General features: G+C 38.3%; 3 protein-coding genes across 16 annotated transcripts in view; all 3 read right to left on the bottom strand.

Annotated features, from left to right (window-relative positions):
• The window catches only part of LOC306858658 (uncharacterized protein), a 35,321-nt gene extending 29,243 nt beyond the window's left edge, over positions 1-6,078 (bottom strand). Inside the window, exons 1-2 of one of the 3 annotated variants that reach the window (XM_079399282.1) lie at positions 5,948-6,078; positions 5,477-5,704 (exon numbers count right to left, since the gene is read on the bottom strand). In XM_079399282.1, the coding sequence (XP_079255408.1) occupies positions 5,477-5,531 (55 nt within the window). In that variant the 5' untranslated portion in view covers positions 5,532-5,704; positions 5,948-6,078. Of the gene's footprint in view, positions 1-5,476; positions 5,705-5,793 lie in introns of all 3 variants that reach the window. The other 2 variants (XM_079399283.1, XM_079399284.1) reach the window with 2 other exon arrangements.
• A 1,202-nt stretch (positions 6,079-7,280) lies between these two features.
• On the bottom strand, positions 7,281-11,752 carry LOC306858755 (uncharacterized protein). Of its 2 annotated transcripts, none has more exons than XM_079399451.1 (9): positions 11,368-11,752; positions 10,128-10,633; positions 9,769-9,940; positions 9,514-9,607; positions 9,056-9,138; positions 8,711-8,871; positions 8,534-8,585; positions 8,273-8,363; positions 7,281-8,148 (listed from the first exon to the last, which is right to left on the bottom strand). In XM_079399451.1, the coding sequence occupies exons 1-9, from the start codon at positions 11,404-11,406 to the stop codon at positions 7,826-7,828; spliced, it is 1,521 nt and encodes a 506-aa protein (XP_079255577.1). In that variant the 5' UTR covers positions 11,407-11,752; the 3' UTR covers positions 7,281-7,825. The 2 variants fall into 2 exon arrangements, with proteins under 2 accessions (XP_079255577.1, XP_079255578.1); XM_079399452.1 differs by having other exon boundaries at positions 11,306-11,447.
• An 816-nt stretch (positions 11,753-12,568) lies between these two features.
• The window catches only part of LOC306858756 (myotubularin-related protein 5-like), a 52,725-nt gene continuing 41,747 nt past the window's right edge, over positions 12,569-23,546 (bottom strand). For 4 of the 11 annotated variants that reach the window (XM_079399460.1, XM_079399458.1, XM_079399457.1 and 1 more), the window contains 18 exons: positions 22,859-22,995; positions 22,550-22,757; positions 22,238-22,461; positions 21,437-21,574; positions 21,198-21,293; positions 20,901-20,975; positions 20,365-20,537; positions 19,975-20,157; positions 19,762-19,863; positions 19,490-19,675; positions 17,162-17,288; positions 16,802-16,932; positions 16,434-16,673; positions 16,240-16,347; positions 15,952-16,157; positions 14,935-15,022; positions 14,665-14,796; positions 12,569-14,585 (listed from right to left, as the gene is read on the bottom strand). In XM_079399460.1, the coding sequence (XP_079255586.1) occupies positions 14,487-14,585; positions 14,665-14,796; positions 14,935-15,022; positions 15,952-16,157; positions 16,240-16,347; positions 16,434-16,673; positions 16,802-16,932; positions 17,162-17,288; positions 19,490-19,675; positions 19,762-19,863; positions 19,975-20,157; positions 20,365-20,537; positions 20,901-20,975; positions 21,198-21,293; positions 21,437-21,574; positions 22,238-22,461; positions 22,550-22,757; positions 22,859-22,995 (2,653 nt within the window). In that variant the 3' untranslated portion in view covers positions 12,569-14,486. The remainder of the gene's footprint in view (positions 14,586-14,664; positions 14,797-14,934; positions 15,023-15,951; positions 16,158-16,239; positions 16,348-16,433; positions 16,674-16,801; positions 16,933-17,161; positions 17,289-19,489; positions 19,676-19,761; positions 19,864-19,974; positions 20,158-20,364; positions 20,538-20,900; positions 20,976-21,197; positions 21,294-21,436; positions 21,575-22,237; positions 22,462-22,549; positions 22,758-22,858; positions 22,996-23,546) is intronic. The other 7 variants (XM_079399455.1, XM_079399454.1, XM_079399456.1 and 4 more) reach the window with 3 other exon arrangements.

Consider the following 23,546-nt stretch of genomic DNA (forward strand, 5'->3'; position numbering starts at 1 on the left):
GAGAAGGAGAAAGAGAAAGAGAAAGAGCGAAAGGGAAGAGGGGAAGAAGTAGGAAGCAAGAAAAAGGAGAGACGGAGAGGAGAAAACGCCACTGGAAAACAAGACTGTTGGTTTCTCATTCTCATAGATGCAAAAGGAGGAGCTGCATGACGTTTAAGTTTGCAGGAGTTCACACACTCTTGCCTTGTTGCCATGGTTACAGCCCCCTGCCCAAGCCCCAATATTTCCTACTGGTATCTTTTTGCACTGAACAGGCTACATACACAACCTCGTCATCGGAGTTGTATAATGTAAAAAAAAAAAGTCAAACCAATCTTTCAAAGAACATTATAAACGATATACATTAAGAACAAGGGTGAACAATTAAAAATACCTTTTTAATTGTTATGCAATTAAAGGTGCTGTATGTGCTTTTTTGACTGTACTAAAGCATAAAAATGCCATGATATGTTTGCAAATAACCAGTTATTTTACTTTGAGATGTGTGTTCCATGTCGGAATGTCTGTTTTTGATTTGGTCTGTGTGATTCCACCCACTACCAGTAACCAATAGTATTTTGACACCTCAGGTTGCCAGTTGGTGAAAAATACAGCTTATTGCAGCCATTTCAAGCCAGTAAACAAACTGGATCAAAGATTGCAGATTCTACCCAACCAAAAAATCCTTACAGAGTAAGGCCCCAATCAGACAGAACACGTTTGTCATGTTTGAAAACACGAGGCACATTGCACTGCCTTTTTTTGGTTGAATTTAGAAAAGAGCAGTGCGATGCAGTTTGTTTAATGTTGCTAGGCAACCACCAAATCAGCTGTCCTATCAGTCTAATCAAGGATTAGCACGAGCGCGCTAAAATATTTGGTTTTGCTATTAAGTAAACTGTCATATTAACAGAAACCTTACAAAATACAGCTCCGGGTAACTCGCTACAGACACCACAAGTTTCTCCTCTATCATTGCAGTCTGCGGACTTTCCAAGCAACAGTAAACTTTTGTCACCACAACAGATGGCCCGCCTCTCCATTCATTCGATTGGACAATGGAAAAGACGTGAATGAGGTCAGGTGCTTTTCTGCTCAGAGTTGTTGTTGTTTTGTTTTTTTTTACTTCAGGCACTCAGAGGCTTCTACTAAAACACGAGGCGCAGCAGGCAGCTAAAACGCAAGGAGCCCGGGGCGCTTAAACAGCACGCAAAACACTCACTGCCAATAAAAAAGAATTGAAGGCACCGCTCACTGCAAAAAACACGTTCTGTCTGATTGGGGCCTAAGACTCATCACCTTCCATTCTTAATTGTGCTCCTTCTTGTTAAGTGTCTTCAATCTGGCAACCCGTGTGAGCGTCAAGTCTGAGGAGGAGGGACAGGAGAAACAATTCTCTCCAATATTTTGAATTTAGACTGCAGTACCATTTCAACCCCTAGCTGTCAATGTTACATACTGCACCTTTAAGCACATAAATGCAAAAGTGATGCTTGAGTTGTATCTTTGACACTGAACAATCAGAAGCCACTTAAAACAGCCTAGTAGCCACACAGCAACATTATAAATCACTCAGATCACCTTAACAACCACATAACAACTTCCCACAACACCCCTGCATAATGCCAGTGAGTTTTTGTCAAAATCTAGTGGGGTAATAATATTTTCCCCCATCTATGCAATCTGGGTTACATCATCAGAAAAGTAATTTCAGATGTGGAGAAACTTTTTGATGAAAGATTATGAAGAGCTGCCTTTTTTCCTTTAGAACAATGATGAATTAGAGAAGTAAAATGGGTCATGTTGTTTTGAGAGAAAAAACACAAAACTCACATGCACAAAGCAGAAAAATAGGAGGAAAGAAAAGTGAGTTGGATCTCTCAAACTCTCAGAGTTGGAGCTCTCGGTGGACTCCTTGAGCTCTCGCTCATGAGAAAGTTTTTTCTGTGTGTGTGTGGGCCCTCACCCGCGCGGTGCATACACACTATCTCTCTCTGCATGTAACTTTTCTTGCTAACCGAGCGTGATCTCACTTGAACTGCCCTTGAGATTCCTGCTGTCAGCTCTTCTGGAACGTTCTAAAGAGCCACTCCTCACATCCGAGATGGGGTCAGCGAGCGACGGAGGGAGGAAACCCACAGGAAGGAGGAGAGGAAGATTTGGAGGAAGGAAAACTGCAGTATGCCTTGTTTGTGTCATTCTGAGTTCAGACGTCACCTCCACAACATATAAACAAGAACGAAGGAATGTTCTGGGTTCAAAATAAGTATTTGAGGCATGCTGCCACTTATAAAGGAAAATAACTTCAGTAGATCCTTCAGATTGTAGAAACAAACAAAAAGTGTATAGTAAAAGCGCACCTGAGGAAAAGTCTTTGACGTGAGGCATTTTTAAAATGCTTTTGTGCTGCAAAGTTGTCCAAAATCTCATTTCAAATGACTATTCTATGTAGATGATTATGTAAACAGTCCATTTCTGTTATTTTTCTGCATTTTATGTGAAAGTAACAGGTTAAAGGATTAGTTCAGCTAAAAAAATTAATTTGCTGAAAATGGACTTGTTCTCAAGCCATGCAGGATGTTTCTTCATCAGAAATTTAGCATTACATGACTTGCTCATCAGTGGATCCTCTGCAGTGAATGGGGCCGTCAGAATGAGAGTCCAAACAGCTGAGAAATATTTTTTAGGCAGTGCTTAATCTGTCCATATTTCTCTCCTGATTCTGACAAGATGTCTTTTTTTACTGGAGAAAGCAGAAGACTTTAGCCAACAGTTTGAAGTAATGATGGATTTGTTTCTTACAAACATGCAGATTTTCGTTTCACAAGGCATTAACTGATGGACTGGAGTCGTGTGGATTATTGTGATGTTTTTATCAGCTGCGTGGACTCTCATTCTGACGGCACCCATTCAGTGCAGAGGATCCTTTGGTGAGTAAGTGATGTAACTTCTCCAAATCTGTTCTGATGAAGAAACAGCCTCATATACATCTTGGATGGGCTGAAGGTGAGAAAAATTTCAGCAAAATCTATTCCTTTAAATAACTCTATGGTCATGACAAGAGTTGAAAATTGAAATAAACTTTGCACAGACAAGGTTAATAAGCATACTTATATAAGTATAATGTACGTCTTGTTATACTTTCACAATGGTGTGTATTGCATTTTAACATTTTCCTGTTGCAATGCACCATTGACTTCTACTGTAAGTGCAGATTTCACAAACTGAGAGACGATTTGAAAACTGACTTCTCTATCAGAGTGAAAAGGAAAAAAAACAGACTGCATAGAAATTCCTAAGACAGCTCACATAAACAAAGACTCAAACAGGCATGAAATGAGAAAGGGCCTCTATATGTAAATGAACTGTGGTAACAAAAAGTTTTGGGGTTTGACTGGACCTAAACTTTGTAAATGCTATGGTACCAAGAATGTGGGTGGTGAGAGAAAGAACGTGTGTTTTCATCATCCGGGGGCGGACAGGGAATGCAAGTGGCACTCGAATAATGTGGAACATGTGGGCGTCTGGTGGATGGAAGAGAGGTAGGCAGCACCAGCACTGCTGGCTAAATCAGCAGGGCATTTAGAAGGAATTGTCATGGAAGTACTGCATATAAGGAGTGTGACATGGAAGTGATGTGTTAAAATGATCCTCTCTTACTCCCCAAACACCGCAGGAGCTTTTAAACCTCCTTCAATCTATCTCTCCATCTCAGGTCCACCTACAGAAGCATATGTCCCAATTTACTGCGGTAATACCATATAAGATCAAGTAAAACAACCCTTGTGCATCTTGTCACAGGAGGCAAGGTTCTCTGGGAAAGGAGCAAACGGAGATAGAGAAGGTGGGACAGAAGCTTTGAAGATGACATACGGCACTGCTTTTGATCAGGCGCACAATTTAAAACAATCCCTCTAGTCCTCAGACAACAGCTCTTTAAGACATAAAAGCCCTTCTAAGGAGAAATCTGCAGCATTACAGTGTGCCTATAAATGTATGCGCCCAAACACTCAAAATATAATAGTTTCATAACAACACCCCAGTGAGCATGCAACATATCTGAAAGTCAGTATTTGGTTTCCCATCATACCCTGCTGCACATCTTCAAAGCCTTTCAAAGCTACTCCATTTACTTGTAAATATACAGAATGTGAAAACAAAACAGGCTTCATTTACAAGCAGACCACAGTACATCAAACTTGGTTGGTTGACTAGATTAGTTATGAGAAGCATGAGAATCAATGGTGTCAAAGTTTGGAAAGTTTGAATATGTTTAGGTACAAATGTTAACTGAGAGCTATGATGGTGGGTAATTGGTAAATAACTGTTTTTTTCCCCCTTTCCCTATCTCTTAATATGCCCATGTAACAGAGAGGCAACTAATTTATCTGAAAGTTTATTCCCCCAAAGTATTTAAAAATATTATTTTTGTTTTGTTTTTATTTTTTTGCAATTCCATCTTTTAAATTAATAAGAATAAGAATAATAATATGCATAGATAGATTACATATTCTCATAAAGATTACATATACTACTTATCACATTCTTATTCTTCTTATTATTATTGCAATTCTTAAGTTAATAAAAATAAGAATGATACATATGGATAGATGAATAATAAAAATAATAATAATACTCATAGATAGATTACAAATTATTATTATTATTATTTTATTTTTTGCAATTCCATTTTTAAGTTAATAAGAATAAGAATAATCCACATGGATAGATTATTAGTAGTAGTATTAATAATAATAATAATCCACATAGATTAATAATAACAACAATAAAAAATAATAATGAAGGCATTAAGGCATTACAAATTATTATTATATATTATTATTATTATTTATTGTTGTTGCTATAATTTATGTTTTTTAAAAACAATCCTAATCCATGTTTTTCCAGTAAAACAAAAATAAATAAAACACCTAAAAAATTGACAAAAAAGATCATTAAAACATGCTAAGAATTCTGTTTCTCTGTGTTTATTTTTTTACCCCATTGGCAAATTAATATTATTATTATTATTTAATAATAGTGAAGTAAGCATAAAAAATAAAAAATTATATTTCAAAAACAAACAAAATTGCCAATGACTTAAGAAAAATAAATTGAACTCAAAACATATTATCTGAAAATAAATCTTATTATCTAACACATTTTACTAGCAGTCGCACTAGACAACTTGTAAACAGAAAACCACCATCACATCATAATATCAGTTGCTAAGGTTTTGGGGTTTGTTGTTTACGTACACATATCTGTCTTCATCAAGATACACGCATAACCTTTCCTTTGACTGACACTGATACAGCTCTCTGTCTTTATTTAACATCAGACAAAGACAGCAAGACCGTCTCATCCTTCCAAACAACCTTCTGCCTCATGACAGACCAGATAACAATGCAGATGCAGGAAGGGGGAGAGAAAACCATAATTATTTCCATGCACCATTGCACAAATGAACACCTGTAGATGCATCACACACACACACCTGCAGGATCCAAGACCTCCTCAATGACGGGCGGCAGACGCAATCCGCAGTCCATGGTTGTCGTGGCGATGGGGGGTGGGGGGTTGGAGGGGGGTTAGATGTCCAAACACACGCTCGCCAATGAAGCAGGCGCAGTGATAATATTCAGAAAACAGGAGGGACGATCACACACAGCCCTGCGAGGAATGTCAGGCTCCACACACACTGTGCTGCGACGGTCGATGCATCCTGAAACACACACACACACACACAAATACACACAGATCAGTTCAATATCCCTCTAAACAACTGCAGAAATCATCATCTAAACTGCTTACAGATGATTTATTGCTCTTCCTGAACAACTGTGCAGTTCTCTCCCTCTCTCCTCTGCTCTGTTTCTTATTGTCTCCTCCGAACAAAACAAAGACTGAAACCCTGCACAGCATCAATGGTATTTCAGCAACACACAGAAAGCATTGCTCTGCTTACCTTTAATGAGATCTGTGTGCAGCTCAGGAAACTGACAGCTTGCGTTCCCGTTACATGTGTGTCGTTTACTGCGTGTCCTCCTCTCTCTCCTTCCTTCCCCCTCGCTCTCTCTCTCTCTCTCGCTCTCTCTCTCACTCACTCAGGCTCTCTTGCTCCCCCTTTATCTTTTAGCTCAGTTTGCTCTTCTCTTATCTGTTAACTGCTCGATTGCTTTTGTGTGGTCCATTGTCTCACAGATTCAATTCAACTGGCTTTTGAGAACATCTTGATGCTTTTTTGCACTGTTATACATTTTGGGTCCATGATGACTGCAAAGTAACACATTAAAAGCCAGAAGTAAATTTGGTATAAGACATTTTGTTGTAAGATATTTATATTTCATTCGATTTGACTCATTATTATTTTATTTTATTACGCATTTTATTGTTATTAATTATTTTCGCTAATTATTACTTAATTAGTTTTATTAAATATTATCAAGGATTATTATTTTATGCAGCTCTGGGAAAAAATCATTAAAAAATAAATAATAATAAAAATAATTTCTGGTCAACTGTTACTTGCAAAGTATTTTTTTTTTTTTTTTTACATTTTAAATAATTAGAATGCTGCTTCTCATATATTTACACAGTATATTTAATATCCACACAGGCTGTTGTTCTGCATAACATCTCATAAAATTCTTTAAGGTAGATTTAGGATTTTAAATGCACCCCATTATAAAATGAGGCACGTCACTGTGTAATAACACTGTTTCAGAGCTTCAAACATGGTTGAGATAGCAATCGCAGCCCATGCTTTCCATCCAGGTCCCCCATATTGCACGGAAGCGAATGAAACTGCCAGTTCCCAGATTTGCCCTGGGCACTGCCAATCTGCTGGAAACACACTGCGACCTTGAGTCACAACGCTTGGGTTCCTGAGGTCAGAATTACAGTTTCTAAACAACAGAAAGACAAGTGCATCCCGGGACATTCATAATATCAGTAGGAAAAGGGATATGGGATCATGGGATAGGGCATGAAAACAATGCTATTTTGAACATAATAGACCAGGGGCATGATTTTTGATTGTAGAACAGATTGGACTAAATCAGTGGTTTTCAAACAGGGGGCCTCGTCAAACTTCAAGAGGGGCCAAAATAAGTCTTAGGCTTAAGTAAAGAAAGACGTACAACATTAAACCGAAATGCTATTTCTGAGTTTATTTATTTTTAATATCTTAGATAGGAGGGCCTTTGAATATTGTCTTGAAAAAAGATGGGCCTTGGAGTCAAAAAGGTTGAGAAGCACTGGACTAAATATCACCTTGTGCAATAAATAAACGCTTTTCTGGAGTTAACGAAGCCCAGAATCAACTTCATGTTGCTTTATTAACCCAAAGGTAGAGCATAGGAATTACTCATTTCATTCACAAAATGCCTTTAAAAAATTGGTAATTAAATACTGTCAGTAATAACAAACTGTTCTTGGCTGGAAAACTTTTGCTGTAATAAATCACCTGAAATAGATTAACATGAAAACAAAAGTAGGCCTTAAAACTCCAACTCAAATGTCAGCTGCATCAAATCAGTATTAATTCATATAATATTTAATGGAGAAACAATAAAAAATGTGCTATGAAAATCAGGAACAGTTATCTAATTTTTGTAAGTGTATGCTTGTAATAAATGGAATACAGCAGCTTCAAAAACAGAGAACAGTGAAAGAGACACAATGAAAATGAAAATGAATAATTTTTAATACAAAATGAAAAATTGCACTCTAATAATATACAGTTATGCTTGACTCATACTATACACCAGAATACAGTTGTATTAGTATGGAAAGATTGTGATCCCTTTTAGGGCGCAGGTTTAAAGAGGATTCAGTCACCACTTTACTGATTATGTGGTGGTGGAGGGGGTGGAGGTGGGGGCTGGAACATAAAGCCCTGATTGGGCCCTGGGGGCCATTGGGCCATTCCCATGTGAAAGAGTGGCGGTCTGGGAAAGGGTGGCATTGGGCCCTGGAAAGGAAACATGTGTGGATCTGGAGGGGGGAACATGTAGTCAGGTGGGAAGGGGGGGCGAGCATGAGAGTTGCTATGAAAAGCGCCGCCACGATTGTGGTACTGCCCACGGGGAACATGGCGGTTCTGTCGGGGCTTCCGATGACTGGCTTTATGAGGGGGCGGACCTTTATGGGCGTCCAATTCATCCTCTGGAAAGTGAAAACAGCGATTAACAGAGCAGTTAACCATTATTCGCATATAAACATTATTCGTGGTGCTCATCCAGGTTTGAATTCAACTCGCATTGGTAACAAATAGATAAATTTGACTCACCTGAGTCAGAATCGTTTTGTGGCCGTCTCTTATGCTCTTTAAGCTTCTGTTTGGCCAGCCTCTCTTTCTCATCATCACTAAAATCAAGTGCCTACATGCACACAGAATAAAAACCAATCAGTGGAGAGGTTAAACCATCACTCATTAACAGATAATACTGATTAAACACTATTAGGGCAGAATATCACTCTATTCCATAGAGTTGAAGTCTTTGTTGACCTGATTTCCTAAATAATTGTTATAAAATAGATTAACATTTACCTCGAGGGGTGGTTCTTGGTCATTTTTCCATGATGCATCTGAGCCCTTGGTCCTTGTTTGAGAGGAACAATTTGTAAATGTTTTTTGGAAAAATACCCCAGCAGAACAGCATTAAAGATACAGAATTTCAGTAAAACGGAGGCACACCCAAGTTTTCTCAAATGGTGAGGTACTCACTCTTGGAGTAGCTGTGTAAAGATGTAGTGTGAGAAATCTTTAATTTTGGGGGCGAAGTAAACTGTATCTTGAATTTTAAGATCTTTCTGGTCGATATCGTCATGGGAGTTGAACCTCAAAACATAGTAGGGCTGACAAACTGGACCAAACACTTCAAAGATCTAAGGAGAAACAAACTATATTTTAGTCCCACAAAACTATTGATTACTGCACAATATGAGAAGTCTTTGACAAGATGTTATAGTGTACTATATATCACCACCTTATAAGACAGCAGATCATTTGATGGATTGTTACAAAAGTTTGGGAAATAAAATTGGCCTCAGAAGTATAATGGTTACTGACCTTGCCGATAGAGGTTCTGTTTTTGGTGAATAACACACTGTCTTCATTCAGTGGTGGTGTGTTCTTGTACGACTCCACAATCACTAAAATAAATCAATTTAGCATGAAATGTCCTCTAAATTCAGCCAAGACAAAACCTGCATGGTGCCTCTCAGTGAAGATGTAAAAATATAGGAAAAAAAGTTTAATGCTAAATTGTAGCTGATAAATATATATTTTTTATAATAAAAAAAGGATCACGTGACAATGAAGACTGGAGTAACGATGCTGAGAATTCAACTTTGCATCACAGGAATAAATTACATTTTAAAATATATTAACATAGCACATTAATAATATTTCACATTATTAATTTGTATTGTATTTTTAATCAAATAAATGCATCTTTAAAATACATTAACCTCAAAATCTTGAACGGTAGGAAATGTATGCTTTGAGGTTGGTAGATGCCTGTATACCTAATTGCTCCACAACGCTTGATATTGTCCCAATGGGCTCCATCTCTGTATCTTCTGGAAGGCTGATGTGGAGGTTCTCCACTGCAGGAAGGTCCTACACAAGAGAAGATAACTTAAAAATCATTCTCTTATGTCTGATATTAAGATTGCTCTTAGTTAATTCGATTACAAGTGGACAGCTCAGGAAACTGAGAAATTTTGCTAATAGAAACATCAATTTGGTTTATAGATTGCCACTTAGCCTCTCCCCCTCACCTCGATAAGCAGCTCATCCTGGGTTTTCAATGGTACAGGCTTTTTCTCATTGCCCATGGCAACACCTTCATCGTCATCTTCCACATTGTTCATGACTAAATTTAAAGGCTCTGAGGAGGAAGACGTTGAGGATGAGGAAGAGGAGGATGTGGAGGATGAAGAGTCTGAGTCACTGAATCATATAAAAATAAGAATTAATCATTAAATAATCAATAAACATTCAGATTAGCTTTTTTATGTGATATATATATAAATATGATAAAATGATCATCAATGAGCTTTATATGATGCTGCAAGGGCAGAAAGAGGTTCTTAGCTGAAGATATCAAAGCACAGATTTTAATGTCCTATTATTTTACCTGTCTGAACAGTTGTCATCTGAGCTGTTTCCTCTGTACTGCATGCTCAGCAGACCCAACGATCCAGTCCCAGAGTGTGGGCTAACCACAATTCCACTCTGGATCTCTTCAGGTCCAGTCTGAATGCTGGAGATCTGATCTCCTGCCAGTCCAGACTGATTGCTGGTTAAAGGTTCTCCTGTTGGCCCAAGTTGACCACTGGAGTTCTGATCTGCTGTCGGTCCAGACTGATCACTGGTAAAAGTTTCCAATGGTGGTTCAAGTTGACCACTGGAGCTCTGATCTCTTGTGTGTACAGACTGATCAGCTGAACACGGGCCTTCTATTGGCCCAAGCTGACCTCTGCTGCACTGATCTCCAAGTTGTTCAGACAGACCACTGGTGCATGGCTCATCTGTTGGTCCAAGTTGAGAACCAAATTTCTGATCACATGTGGTTTTAGTCTGAAACTGTGTATTATTAATATCCAATTCCATTTTCTCTTTTTCAGATTCTTGATCTTGATTCTGTAAAAGCAACAAGATTGTAACAGTTAAAACACAATACAAATGGTATTGTGATCTAAGATAATAATGCAAAAGTACATGAGAAGAACAAACGTAGATTGTGGGTTGCACGTGTCAAATCTATATTTCTGACATTTAAATTGATTCAAATGTCTGCCGCGTTTTTGACCATGCCTTCTGTTGTTATATACGTTTATGCTTTAAAAAATGGCTTGAGCACTGACCTGCTATTTAAAAAATAATTACGCAAATATATTATTATCGTTGTCTTTGTTATAACGCGGTAAACTACATGATATGGTCACGTGATATCAACACACTGGGGCGACCCGCTAAGTTACATGTAAAATAAAACAGTCTTTTTCTTGATAGATGACTTATGTCAGTTCTTCGTCTAACGTAAGTGTACATCATTTTAATGATATGTCTCATAAGCGTGCTTTATGAGTGATACTTATTTTAATTTGGAAAAATACCGAGGGCCCCTTTAAGTAATCAGAATGCAAGATTAAAGTAGCTGTGACTTGCATTTGATATTTCATTCTTTCAGTGTGAGCTATATTATCCACCACCAGCTCATAATTGTAACTGTACTATTCAGGGTTCAAAAACATGCTAATTTATAATTCAAGTGTACAATTTTCTAACAGTTAGTAGGAATTCAGTACGTACCAAGTCTGTCAAAACTAATATGAACGATCAAAACATAGGTAAGGTTATACAACATTCTTTACCTGGTCATCAATTACGTTCTTTGTGCTTGAATTCTCCATGTTTATGTTTCCATGTGAGAACAGCGTGAAGAAAGCGCTTCAAATATGATTTACGTCATTGGCGTCAAAACAACAGGAACTGTAAAGTCCCTTCCAAAATAAAAGTCCCAATCGTGACTCTCAAAATAATAATAAAAAGCTTAAAAATAAAGTAAATATGTGTTTATCGACTATATTTAAAATACTGGAATGTTTTGTATTCATATGAAGAACTGAAGCATCAGTATAAACTCGCAATTAAATTATTTAGTGTTGTAATACAACAGAAAAAAATCAACTCCTTCGAGCCGGATTCGAACCAGCGACCTAAGGATGTCAGTGTTGAACCTCTACAGTCCTCCGCTCTACCAACTGAGCTATCGAAGGCCTGGTAAGCCTGAGAATCCACCTGTGATTGGCTTAGCGGGTCAACCAATCACAGTGTGGCCTTTTCACAGCAATCGCTTCAGATTTTTATATTTATTCGTTAAGGAGAGGTTGGAAAAACTGTACAGCGAGTATCATTCTCTGTCAGTTAAAGATAAAATTATTGAGAATGAAATGCTTGATCCACGTCACTATTAATATTCATGTTAAGTGTGAATATCAGATCTGAGTTGAGCTTGCAAAACATGTCATGTTAATAAATGACCAGCAGATGGAGCTATTGGTCTCTACATAAATCCTTGCACATGTACGTTTAGAAAATGCAGATGGTTCACACAAAAATGTTTTTGAAGTTTTACAGTTAAACTTATTTGCACATCCTCATGTTACACAAATACATGTTACAGTTTCATTGGAACACAAAAAAAGATTTAACCACAGCGTTTTACAATGAAAGTGATGAAAGAGGCCATCATTTTGGCCTATAACGTCTATTTAATGTAGTATTTTACTGTAATGTAAAATCATACAGGTTTAGAACAAGATGAGATTGAGTAAATGATACATTATTATTTCTTTGGAATACTATTGAATCATAGATCGTGATTTATGCATATAATTTCACTAAAAAGTTAAATTATTCACCCCCCCCCACCCAGTTTGACTGACACAGAGTCGTATTCCCACATTCTGATGTTTTAATGAAGGATTAAGATATTTATGTGTTCTAATTTTTAAATTAATATAAAACTTTGCCGTGACACTAGCAAACAGACAAAAAAGCAGCACACCCAGAAACGTCAGGAGGCCATGAACCCCACAGTGGTTTAATCCTAAAAAATATATGGCATGATGACAACACAACCTGGATCAGATTAAATAAATCGAATTAAAAAAAGTATGAAAAATAAATAATTAAAAATGTTATGCAGTTTTTGATATAATTTTGCTCAAATGTTATGAAACCTGCGACATCCTAGGACTCAAATTACGCGAACTTGTACTGAGCAAGTATCATTTTAAAGAGAAAAAAAAAAAGAAAAAGAAATTTAGGGTTTATTTACGAGTCACATCTGAAGGTTTCCAAAAAAATATATATCATTAGTCACGTTAACACAGAGATAAACAATGGCACATTGGATTTCTAATTTAAAAGTTAAGTGGTGCTCTGAGGACTGTCATATTCAGGAGACAAAGTTAAATAAATTACTACCATTAACATACATATTTGAGTATTATATACAAGGGAGTTATTGGAACAAAAATCTACAATTCGAATTTCGTTGTCAACAATTCTGAAGTATTACCCTATTTTACACCATGTGTTTGTGTATGTGTGTTAGTTCTTGTATTTGGAATTAAAAAAAACAAAAAAACCCTGCAACAGTGCAGTCCTGTGATAAACAGGTGATGCTTTTATGCATCCTCACCAAGTCCAGCAAAATAGACTCTTTCTCTAAAGGAATAATATAAACAAACTCCTCTATGTACAGGATTCAACAGAACAGGTAACAGACTAACTAAAACACCGATTCTGACAGATCCAGGGCACAGAGGCTGGAGAACAGAAGCGCATGACACGCAGAATTTGATTTTGGGAAAGGCTGATTCAGTTTTTCAGTGAAAAAAAGCTCACTAAATAAGATATGGCAGGTATGATATCTCATTCAGATCCAATAATACATTCCCAATTGAATGCATATTTACAGTTTGCATATTTGTGTTACAGGAAATGATGCCGAATCCAGGTGTCATGGCGAGCAGCTCCAGTCTCTGGCCTCTGATTGGTGTAAACAGACACTTGATGAAACGAAGAGGTTATAAAACCCATCCACACACCGTTTTCCCCCTTTTAGTCTGCGTTTTTCGTCTTCTAAAAATCAAAGAATTGTATTTCTGTGCATAAATTATGACAAAACACATCCCTCCTTTTCCTTCAACATCCCTTAAACTCTCAATAGCAATAGTGGTTTTAATTTTCATAGGAAGAACCCAAGAATTTAGTTTGTCAACTGTCGAATCTGAATCTCCAGATGACATCTTGATAACTGTTTGGACTTGGTCAAATGTGCCTAGAATGAACGTTTTTATATTATTCTGATGTAAATAATGTAAAAGAAAACACAAAATCCTTCATGAACCCTTGCACAGACGAAGCCAACCAATCAGAAGGGAGCGAGAGAACCTGACCATCCAATGAGAAGGCAGTATTTGTGATGTGCGAGTCCAGACTTTGTGGACGACTGCAAGCAGTGGCATAGTGACAGTAAGGAGATCAGAAGGGGTTAAAGGTCACTCTTTTGCGAGCTGTGGCTAGTTATTGGGCATTTTTTGGGGCCCTGCATAGCTGAAAAGTGCCATTGGCAGTATTTGAGCAATATGGAATGAAGACTCGCAGGTCATGCCTTTTCGAACAAGCGTAGGACAACATCCAGGGCGTATGGGTCTGTTTAAAACAAGCCGAGCATGGGTGAGTCCACAGATATCAGTCTTTAAGGGATTTCTTCGTTTTTCGACATGTTTTTTTAAAACAAAAACGCTGAAATGTGGTGAGGTGCGACATCGTAAAGTTCAATACCACCAATTCGGAAGCTCGTTCCAACTTCCCTCTGTAAACGACGGGGAAGCGCTGCCCATTGGCTATGAGCACTGTCTGTCACTGGCTCCGCCCCCCACAAAGTGTCACAGTTCTGTCCTCTGCAAAGCTCCTTCCCCTACGCATCAGATAGGCAACTCTGAATACTGTCCATCCATAACTGTGCATTCGTGGTGTCCTGGGCACAGAAGTTGTACACTCTTTTGGTCGTCTTGAGCTGAAAGAGGGGAAAAACATTAATCATGAATCATGGACAAATAATGCAACATGCGCTGATGGGATTATAGAGGTCTTACATCAAAGAAGGCTTTGTCGTCTATGTTTTTAGGTGCTCCCATGGTGGGTGTCCCTGGAGTGACAGATTCCACTTCGGCTAGATCAATCACTCCCTTACACTCTTTATCTTGCCTTGTTTCATAGTATCGCAACTAGGAAAAAGAGAAAAGGAATAAACATATTGCAAGGAAAAAACATTGCAAAATAATTAATTTTAACATATAACATGCAAGCTTTGTATACCGAATCAATTACAGTTCCAAAAGCAAAGTTTTCAGTGCAGCAAGTACCTGGTGTTTTGTCTTATCCAGTACAAACCAGCGCGGTTTCCAAGGTTTCAGCAATGCGCCTCTTTTGTATAAAATACCCTCAAAGCTCCTACATCCAAAAAGAAAGAAAAATTATTACATTTTAATTCAAAAGATGTTCTAACCGTCAAGCAATCAAAGCTATAGTAAAGAGCATTCTGCAATTCTTTAAAGATAGATAGTTTTTGAGTTCATATAAAAATGATAATTACTGTATATATGCTAAAATATATTTAGAAAATGTGCGCATTTGTAAAACTAAAAAAATATTTTAGTATTATTTATGCACTCAATTTTCATTTTACTTAATTTTAGTCATTTTGTTGTGTGCTTTTTAAAATATTTCTATTTTAAAAATAATCCTAAATAATTTTAAAATAGTCCTCCACAAAATGCGCTGCACACACTCTAACATTTGCATTGAACTGTTCTGGAACAGTGTTGTAAATACAACTTAACCACTGATTTCTAGTTGTGTCCTCTTTTGGAAGCCCAAACAAAGTACTTTCGCTTTCACAAGGAAACACAGCGCCGGCGGCTGCAACAATACTACAGCGAGAATCATAGGTTCGCCTTCTTTCATTGCGTATACGTTTGGCCGGTGTTTTGCAAATCTTCCCACATAGTGACGTAGACATGTGGGCGTGTTTAAATGAGCCATTTTAGGAGGGCATGGTCGAGTCTTAATGTTCATAAAGAATATCTCTTTGGTTTTGATACTTTAGTCTTTGCAACTTCAGGGATCTTATCTATGCACAAAGAGCTTGCAACACTCCAAAGAGAAAGGAAAACTTGAAATCGCATCATATGACCCCTTTAAAAATTGGGGGGGAAAGCTATATACTTATAGCTTATAATATACTTTACACTTTCCATTATACATTCATAAAATGTTAACCTTTTAACCTGAAATTTAATTTAAAGAAAGAAAAAAAAAATAACATAACTAAAGTTGAAAATGTCATTGCCCAAAAAACTATTTGTTTTGTGTTCACAGACCTGTTCTCGCTCTCAGTGCTCTGGAACTGGCTGTAGAGTGTGCTGGTACTGGGTCGACCAGCTGCAGGTGTGGATGTGGCGCTGACCTCACAGTCCAGTGCCAGGTTGATGGAGGAGCCGACCCCACTCTCCTGCAGATACACACCCTGAGAGCGCCGCTGGTGACTCAGATTAGATGACATGAGCAGAGAGCTGGAGAAGGAGTGCTGGAGAAAGAGGAACTAAATATTACTACACCATCCCTTTAGTAATTTGTAGATAAAGGTAAGATGTTAATTTGTCTCTTACCCTGCTCTCTAGTCTGGACTCAACACGTTGGGCCGTCTTAATCTTGTCCCATGTGTCTTTCCATTTTTCCGTAGGTTGTCCCAGGTCAGTTTCCAAGTTCTGCACATCCTGAATAAATATATATTAAGAAGGTCATCAGCATTCATGTATGAAGACAATTTAATTTTAATTACGACTTCTGCTTTATTTCTCACCTGCAAGAGTTTGGTGATGGCATCAGGTAGTATTTTACTGAGGCTGTCATAGCATGGCCAGACGATCCTCCGCTGGGACTTGGGGGCCGACGTCTCCTGTCTATCACTGGCTTCCTCCTGTGGCTTCTCTGGCCGACCACGCACTAATTCCCAGTCAAAGGACGGACCCTCAGAAAGCGTTTCCTCTGTGTAAAAGTCCCAAACCTTCAAGTTGGAGATAAAACTGTAGGGCTTCAAGACCTGCAAGACAAAAGAAAGAAAAGTTACACACACTAACCAACAGAGGTCACTAGAGTCATTTAGTCACATTTTGTTTCGAACTATGTTCTCAAACTAAACTAAGAACGTCAGAACAAAATTACAGTTACCTCCTCCTCCTCAGGTGAAAACATGTAGTTGTAGAATATGGGAGTCTTCTTGTTGAGCCGGTCAATGTAATCCCAGACAGACTTGCACACCTGAGGGTTCTTCCTCTCTCCTTTTTCCTCATACAAGACACCTGCACAGACAATACATTGGGATAGGGCCAAACAGGGTTCAGTGATTGAATACTATAAATAAGCACCATGAAACTTCCCGTAATATATCGCTTGACTTTTGACATTATTACACAATGAGAGTACAATAACAACAAAGAAGATTCGATCACAATCTCATTATGAGAGTCATGTTGACAGTTGAGGTTATGCAGTTGTTGGTTAATTTTTTGGTAGGCAATTTAGACTCACCAAGCTCTATGCGCTCATAGTCTGAGTCCAGCAAGAAGGTGCGGAAGCGGTTGGAGACGTAGTGGTAGGCTAGGAACTTCAGATAGTACTGACTGAACTCAAACTCCATGGGGAACTGCAGATGGATCTGTTGGGAAAATGAGCAGAGGGAAGAATCATCTATCAGATCTTAGAACAATTAATTAAATCTGCTAGCATTAAACATAGATTTAGACGAAAACCAATGAGATTACTGAAAACAAATTGGGATTTTAATAACTAGATTTATAGGTCCAACACCACAAGACAGAGCTAATAAAAGAGTATATGAGACAAAAAACGGGCCCAAGACTGAACCTTGTGGGACAACTAAGCAGTTAATCTGAAAATCATTTCTATGAATTTTGATAAATCAGAACAGTTTTTATGAAGGTTTTTTAAAAACAGTAGAGTCAAAGTGGTGAAATAAAAGCAATTTTAATAGTGGGCAAGTTATCTTTTTCCATATTGCCTTCTACTAGAAAACGAAGGGGGGTAGGTTATTAATTACCAGTCATGTTGTTGCATAACAAAAATAAAAATTACAATTATAAACTAAGCACTTTGAAACAAAATTAGAAAAATGCCTGCAGAAAACGGAATACTTCAATACACTATATGAAAAACAAAGAACTGGGCCTGAGACTGAACCTTGTGGGACACCTATATAGTAAAGCGGAGCCCTAGTGTTTAGGAAAAATGCCAATTCAAAGGAACAGAGAGGGCAAGTTTTCTTCTTCCAAATTGCCTTATCAGTGAGAAAGACATCGTATAAGAAACACGCTCTCCTGGATTTCTAGAAGCATAATTGAGTTCATTGTGTAAGAGATAACAATTATCTTTGATTTCTGGTCAAATCCAGATTCACTGTTCCGAAATGCCACTATTAAGCAATCTCATTCTTTAAACTGTGCAGAAAGAAAGTCTGTCCTTATCTTCAGGGTAAATTAGCTAGATAAGGCTTGCGCAATCCAGCTGAGTTATAGCAAGGTATCTCATCTTTGAAGATGTGGTCCGTTTAGAGTGAAAAAGCAGGAAGTTGGGACAAATATGTGTATGTATTCACAACAGGGCTACACAATATTGGAAAAAAACTATTTGCGATATTTTGTATTTCTGCTATATATATTGCGATATGGGGAAAAAAAAAAAAAACACCAGATGACTTGAAAAGCTCTATTTGGGGGAAAAAAAATCAATGATTGGGGTGATTTTGTAGGTGAGTAAATCAGCATAGTAAAATAAATTACAAACATAGATAAATATAACAGAACAAAGATATAAAATAAATAAACAGTGCTTTTCCGGTAAGTCTAACAGTATTCAGGTATATTGGTTGAATTATTAAAACGTAAAATAACACTGCATAGTCTTCACTATATAAATTATGTCTAAAAAAAATCTGTTAAAGCTACAAAAGTGATTTTTCTCTATGTGTTTTGTTGTTTGATTAACATTCAACTGCTGTGAACCTATACTATCAATTTTCTTTATCAATTGTTTACCTTCACCTAAGCAACTGTGTTTACAAGGATACTTGCAGAGACGTGCACGTATGTGTCATTTCAGGCACAAATGGACATGGAAGTGAACGGAATTCAGTGTTCACCTGCATCTACGTGGCTCAATGTGTCTACACTGGACACGAGTGGCACGGCAAAATACTATAGGACCCATTATAATCAGTGATGTCGTCTACACTGACACAAAGTTCAAAGGATTTGCAACAGTCGCTTTGTCGCGTCCAGAGTAGACAGAGCGGCGTGGGGAGGAGCAACGCAACAGCTGTCGCACAAATAATCAATAAAAATATAACGATCAGTATACCAAAAAACGCACATCCTGCGATGAGACTATCACGGATGTGCACATTGTGATATATCGTGCAGCCCTAATTCACAAGCTGCCTTTCTGTACCTGCTCATACGATCACCAATCATATAAGGTTTATTCTTTTCTTTGGACAAGACCTTCCGAGAAAGTGGTGATCGCTCCTTATCAACACCCAACAAAACAGCAGATCTAAGTTTTACGATGAACAAGATAAGAATTTTCCAGAAATAGATCATCCATCATGCATTTGAGTGCATAAAGAAAATGGTGAAACATGAAAGAGTTATAAAAAAAAAAAAAAACTTAAAATACGTAGATACATCACAAATGCATGTGCATGTACATTTACTGAAAGTTACAGTGATTTCCCAACCAGCAAATATGGGGCAGGTTGAGAACATTATCAGCAACTCTGCTCTCTGATTATTGGTGCCACCCACTGGAAAACCTATATCGGACAGCCACCAGTACACATACCTGGTGCACACAGTCGAGGAACTGTAGGAAGACAGGCGTGAATCCACTGCTCTGGCTGGCAAGTGTCTGGGCTCCGCGGTGGCTGAATCGATGACCGAACGACAACCACTCTTTCTCCACAAGCAGCCTGAAACCATCAATCGTTCGGTAGTACGGATCCGACAGAAGTTGCACAAGGGTCACCACCTACATCCAACACAGCATTAATGCAGACATGGACAAACAAAATTGATGGCAGACACAGCTCATGCATGTTTAGGTGTTTATCCTACCTGTGTTGTGACATCCCAGCCGTCTTCCAAACTAATCATGACGGAGGAACCGGTGTCCAGGAGTTCCACAACAAGAACGGACACCTGTAGAACCTTGTGAAGCTATGGGACACAAACATCAAGAACATCAAAAATTGTAGAACCAACTGACCAATACACTGTATTTTTAAGTGTTAAATTAACCCAAATAAAAGGGGAAAAGGGGTAAAGTACCAGATTCATCCACTCCGATTCCTCCAGGCAGCGGTGAAAGGTCATGTTTGTGTTTGGTTCAGTGTTGGGTGCGGAAGGCACACAGGCTTTCATCAGCTTCTTGAAACTGTTCTTCACCTGCCGTACATCAAAGACCTCGATAGGCACCACCTCCCACTGCTGGAAGGAGTCCTGCTTTCCACCCTGACCACAACAAGAAGACTAAGGGCTTAGCTTTGATTGATTTAAATAAAATGATAATCGTCACCATTATCTCATTAGACCTTAAAATGATAGAAATCAATCACGTGATAGTTCTGGTAACAGGTCTTGAAAATCAACTAATATTGCAATTCAAGTTGTCACAAGTTGCCATATTCGTACGAAAGTTTAAGTATTTAAGCTAATAACCTTGAGCTGGGACTTGTCTCCAATGATGTAGAGGTACGCTCTCTGTTGGCGAAGGAAATAGGTCTCGGATGGGCCTCCATTAGGCTGGGGGGACTCTTTCCCAGCCAGTCTGTTCCCCACATCAGGGTTATACGTGCTGAGCCGCCCACTACCACGAATACTGCCCCATTTTCCTGGGAAACACAAAGAACAATGAGAATCATTCACTGATGTAGAACGAGCAATTAATTCTGCTTTGTGGAATGATTTGTGTGTGAATTTGCATGTTTATTTGGGGACTGGCATAGAGAATTTGTGATTTCTACAAACACCAGACAAATAAGACAATGACAATTTGGTGGATCACATGCAATGAGATGCGTATCACATCCTCACACACAATACAAATAAATCAAAAAGACATGGTGGTCAATGATTAATTAGTACAGGTAAAGAGGATGACAACATTACATCGACACTTAGTGCTCAAACTCGCTGGCGTCGTTGTCGAGAGATTTGATTGGTTAGATTTGAGAGCAGGGGCGGGCCTACTGTACCTCTAGGCGAGTTGCGGGCCTTGACAGAAACTCTAGGCTGAGAGAGGGAGATGACCCTCGCCCTCTGACCCAGCGCTAAGGTCAGATGACATAAAAATGCCCATTACTATCAGCAAACAAAATTGGGCAGCCAATAATAAGCCAATGCCAAAAAAATTAAAATTCACACAATGATTTCCTCTGCCATATGGGATTGGATGTCAAAAATTATAGTTGAATAAAGAACTTAATAAATGGTTGGGAACAGAGGAATGGATGGCGGGTTAACTTGTGAGGATCTTAAAAACATACTCTCACCTCCTCGACTGAAGGTTCCTGGCACGTCCTCTTTAGTCCCCATGACTTGTTTCATTAAAGCTCCTATTTTAGGCTGCCTCAGCTTGTCCGATGAGTCTGAGGCCCAAAAATGACACACACACAACACATTAGGGGGTGAATATCACAAGTGAATTGTTAAGGTATACCTAATTGACATTGTCTGGGAGGATTAGTATGGTTAGGGTTAAGTAAGGTCAGGGTTAAAGGTTAACCCTAACCTGAGTTGCTCATGTGTGAGGAGGTGAAGCCACTAAGCGTGTTCCTCCCGCTGGCCTCGCTGTATGAGGGCATGGAGCTGATGATGGCCTGCAGATACTTCTCTTGCTCCAGGCTGGTGGAGTCAGCCTGTGACGGGCCTGAAACCAAACACACACATTTACTTTTTGTTTTATACCATAAATATGCTCTGGTTGATCTCTTCTGTTCTGTTCTGATCTGCTTTATGTGGCCTAGTGGTTAGAGAACTGGGCTTAATCAACTAATAAAACGTATAAAAGTGTCTGCAAAAAGCATGGCTGGATATAATAAATAGATATATTTACCAGTTTTGTTATAGTTAACTAAAATTATAAAAATAGTTCTTGCTAATTAAAAGAATCCTAAAATATAAAATAAAATATTAGGTGAACAACTTTAAGTTGAACTACTAAAATTAAAAAAAAAGCAAAGCAAAATAAAAATAAAGCTTAATATATTTTTTTAATGACAAAAGCATATTAACACAATTACTAAAATGTAAACTAAAATTAAAATAAAAACTGAAAAATATTATAAATCATTTATAATTACAATAAAATCTATTATAAAAGTTCATATATTATAATAAAAATAAAATTTGTTCAATTCATAGTATTAATAAGTACTATAATTGTGTATATATACACACACACACATTAAAATAACACTTATTTCTACATTTAAATATTTATTGAAAAATATAAAAAGATATTGGAAATGTATATAATAATTTTAAATACATAACTATATATAATTATAAAGAGAATAGCTGCTTCAATCACTTTTTTTTAATTCCCTCTGGCTCTGACCTGCAGTGGGCGCATTGGGTGATTTGAAGAAGCCCACAACGCCTTTAGCATGCAGGCCGGCCGAGCGCAGCAGCACAGCTTTGGTCCGCGAGTTCCTCCAGCACACCACAGGGAAGCGGTTCTGCCGGTAGCAGCGGCAGATGCGCTGGATGGTGGAATCGGGGATGCTCTGAGGCACGATCAGTAACCCTGGATAACTGAAACACAAACAGACAGCCACTTGCTATGTTAACGGTATGGTTTAGCAGTGACTGAATTTTTGTTTCTGCGAGTTCTGGAACTCACCTTCGGCAGACCGTGTACATCCGGTTGACGGTGGAGATCCGGAAGGGCTCGTTTTTGGAGCGGGTCAGGCTGTTGCTGAGCGTTCCCAGTCCCAGCCGTTGGTAGTCCCGACAGCAGGCCCGCTCGACCACGTTACTCATGGTCTGCCGGTCTGACGAGCGGATGGTGGAGGAGAGCGTGAGCGAACTCTGGTCCGGCTCTTCAGACACTGCTCAGTCAGAGAAGTTGCATTATATTACATAATTACATATCAGCCATTGCAAACATCAGTCTATCAGTTGGAAATGTGTGTTTTTGTGCTTTTCTTACCAGAGATCTCATCCTCATCCATCTCTGACTGTAAACTGCTGCGGTTTTCCCAGGTTGGTGGAGAATACTTCTTCCGGGTTACATTCTGACGCCCAATGGTCCTCTTTGCGGTTTTAACAAGGTTTTTAGACAGCGTTCTAGAAGAATCAAATATTTTAATCACTTGAAAAATCAGATTTATGTTATGTTTTAAGACTTATATGCATATTTCGCGAGATAATATACATTTACACACACACACACACACTTTTTACTGTTCATACACATGTACTTAATTTTAAATATGTATGAATAATGAGCTCAAGATATCTTATTACTTAATATTCAGGCTAAATATAAAAATAATGAACCAAATATAAAATGTTTTATAATATGAAAATTCACATGAATCATGTTTGTGTGCAAGTATCAAGCACTTTCCAAGTCTAGAGGGAAGACTCGCCATTTAAATGAGCGAGTGTCTGAGCTGTTGTCATGGTGTATTTTTCAAAAACGTTAAAAGCTGCTCTCAAAAGCGATTGAAGAGGATTGGTCCTGCCCTCAAGAGCGGCGTAAAACAGAACCGCATCTGAGTTTGCCATGACACCCATTTGCTGCTAATGCAGGATCTTAACGTAGGAGCCTTTGCAATTTCCACTGCTGAATAATTTACTGCTTGTCAGCGCCACCACACGCTATTTCTTTCCCC

The sequence above is a fragment of the Barbus barbus genome (genome assembly GCF_936440315.1).
Source record: "Barbus barbus genome assembly, chromosome: 39".
Classification (NCBI taxonomy): domain Eukaryota; kingdom Metazoa; phylum Chordata; class Actinopteri; order Cypriniformes; family Cyprinidae; genus Barbus; species Barbus barbus.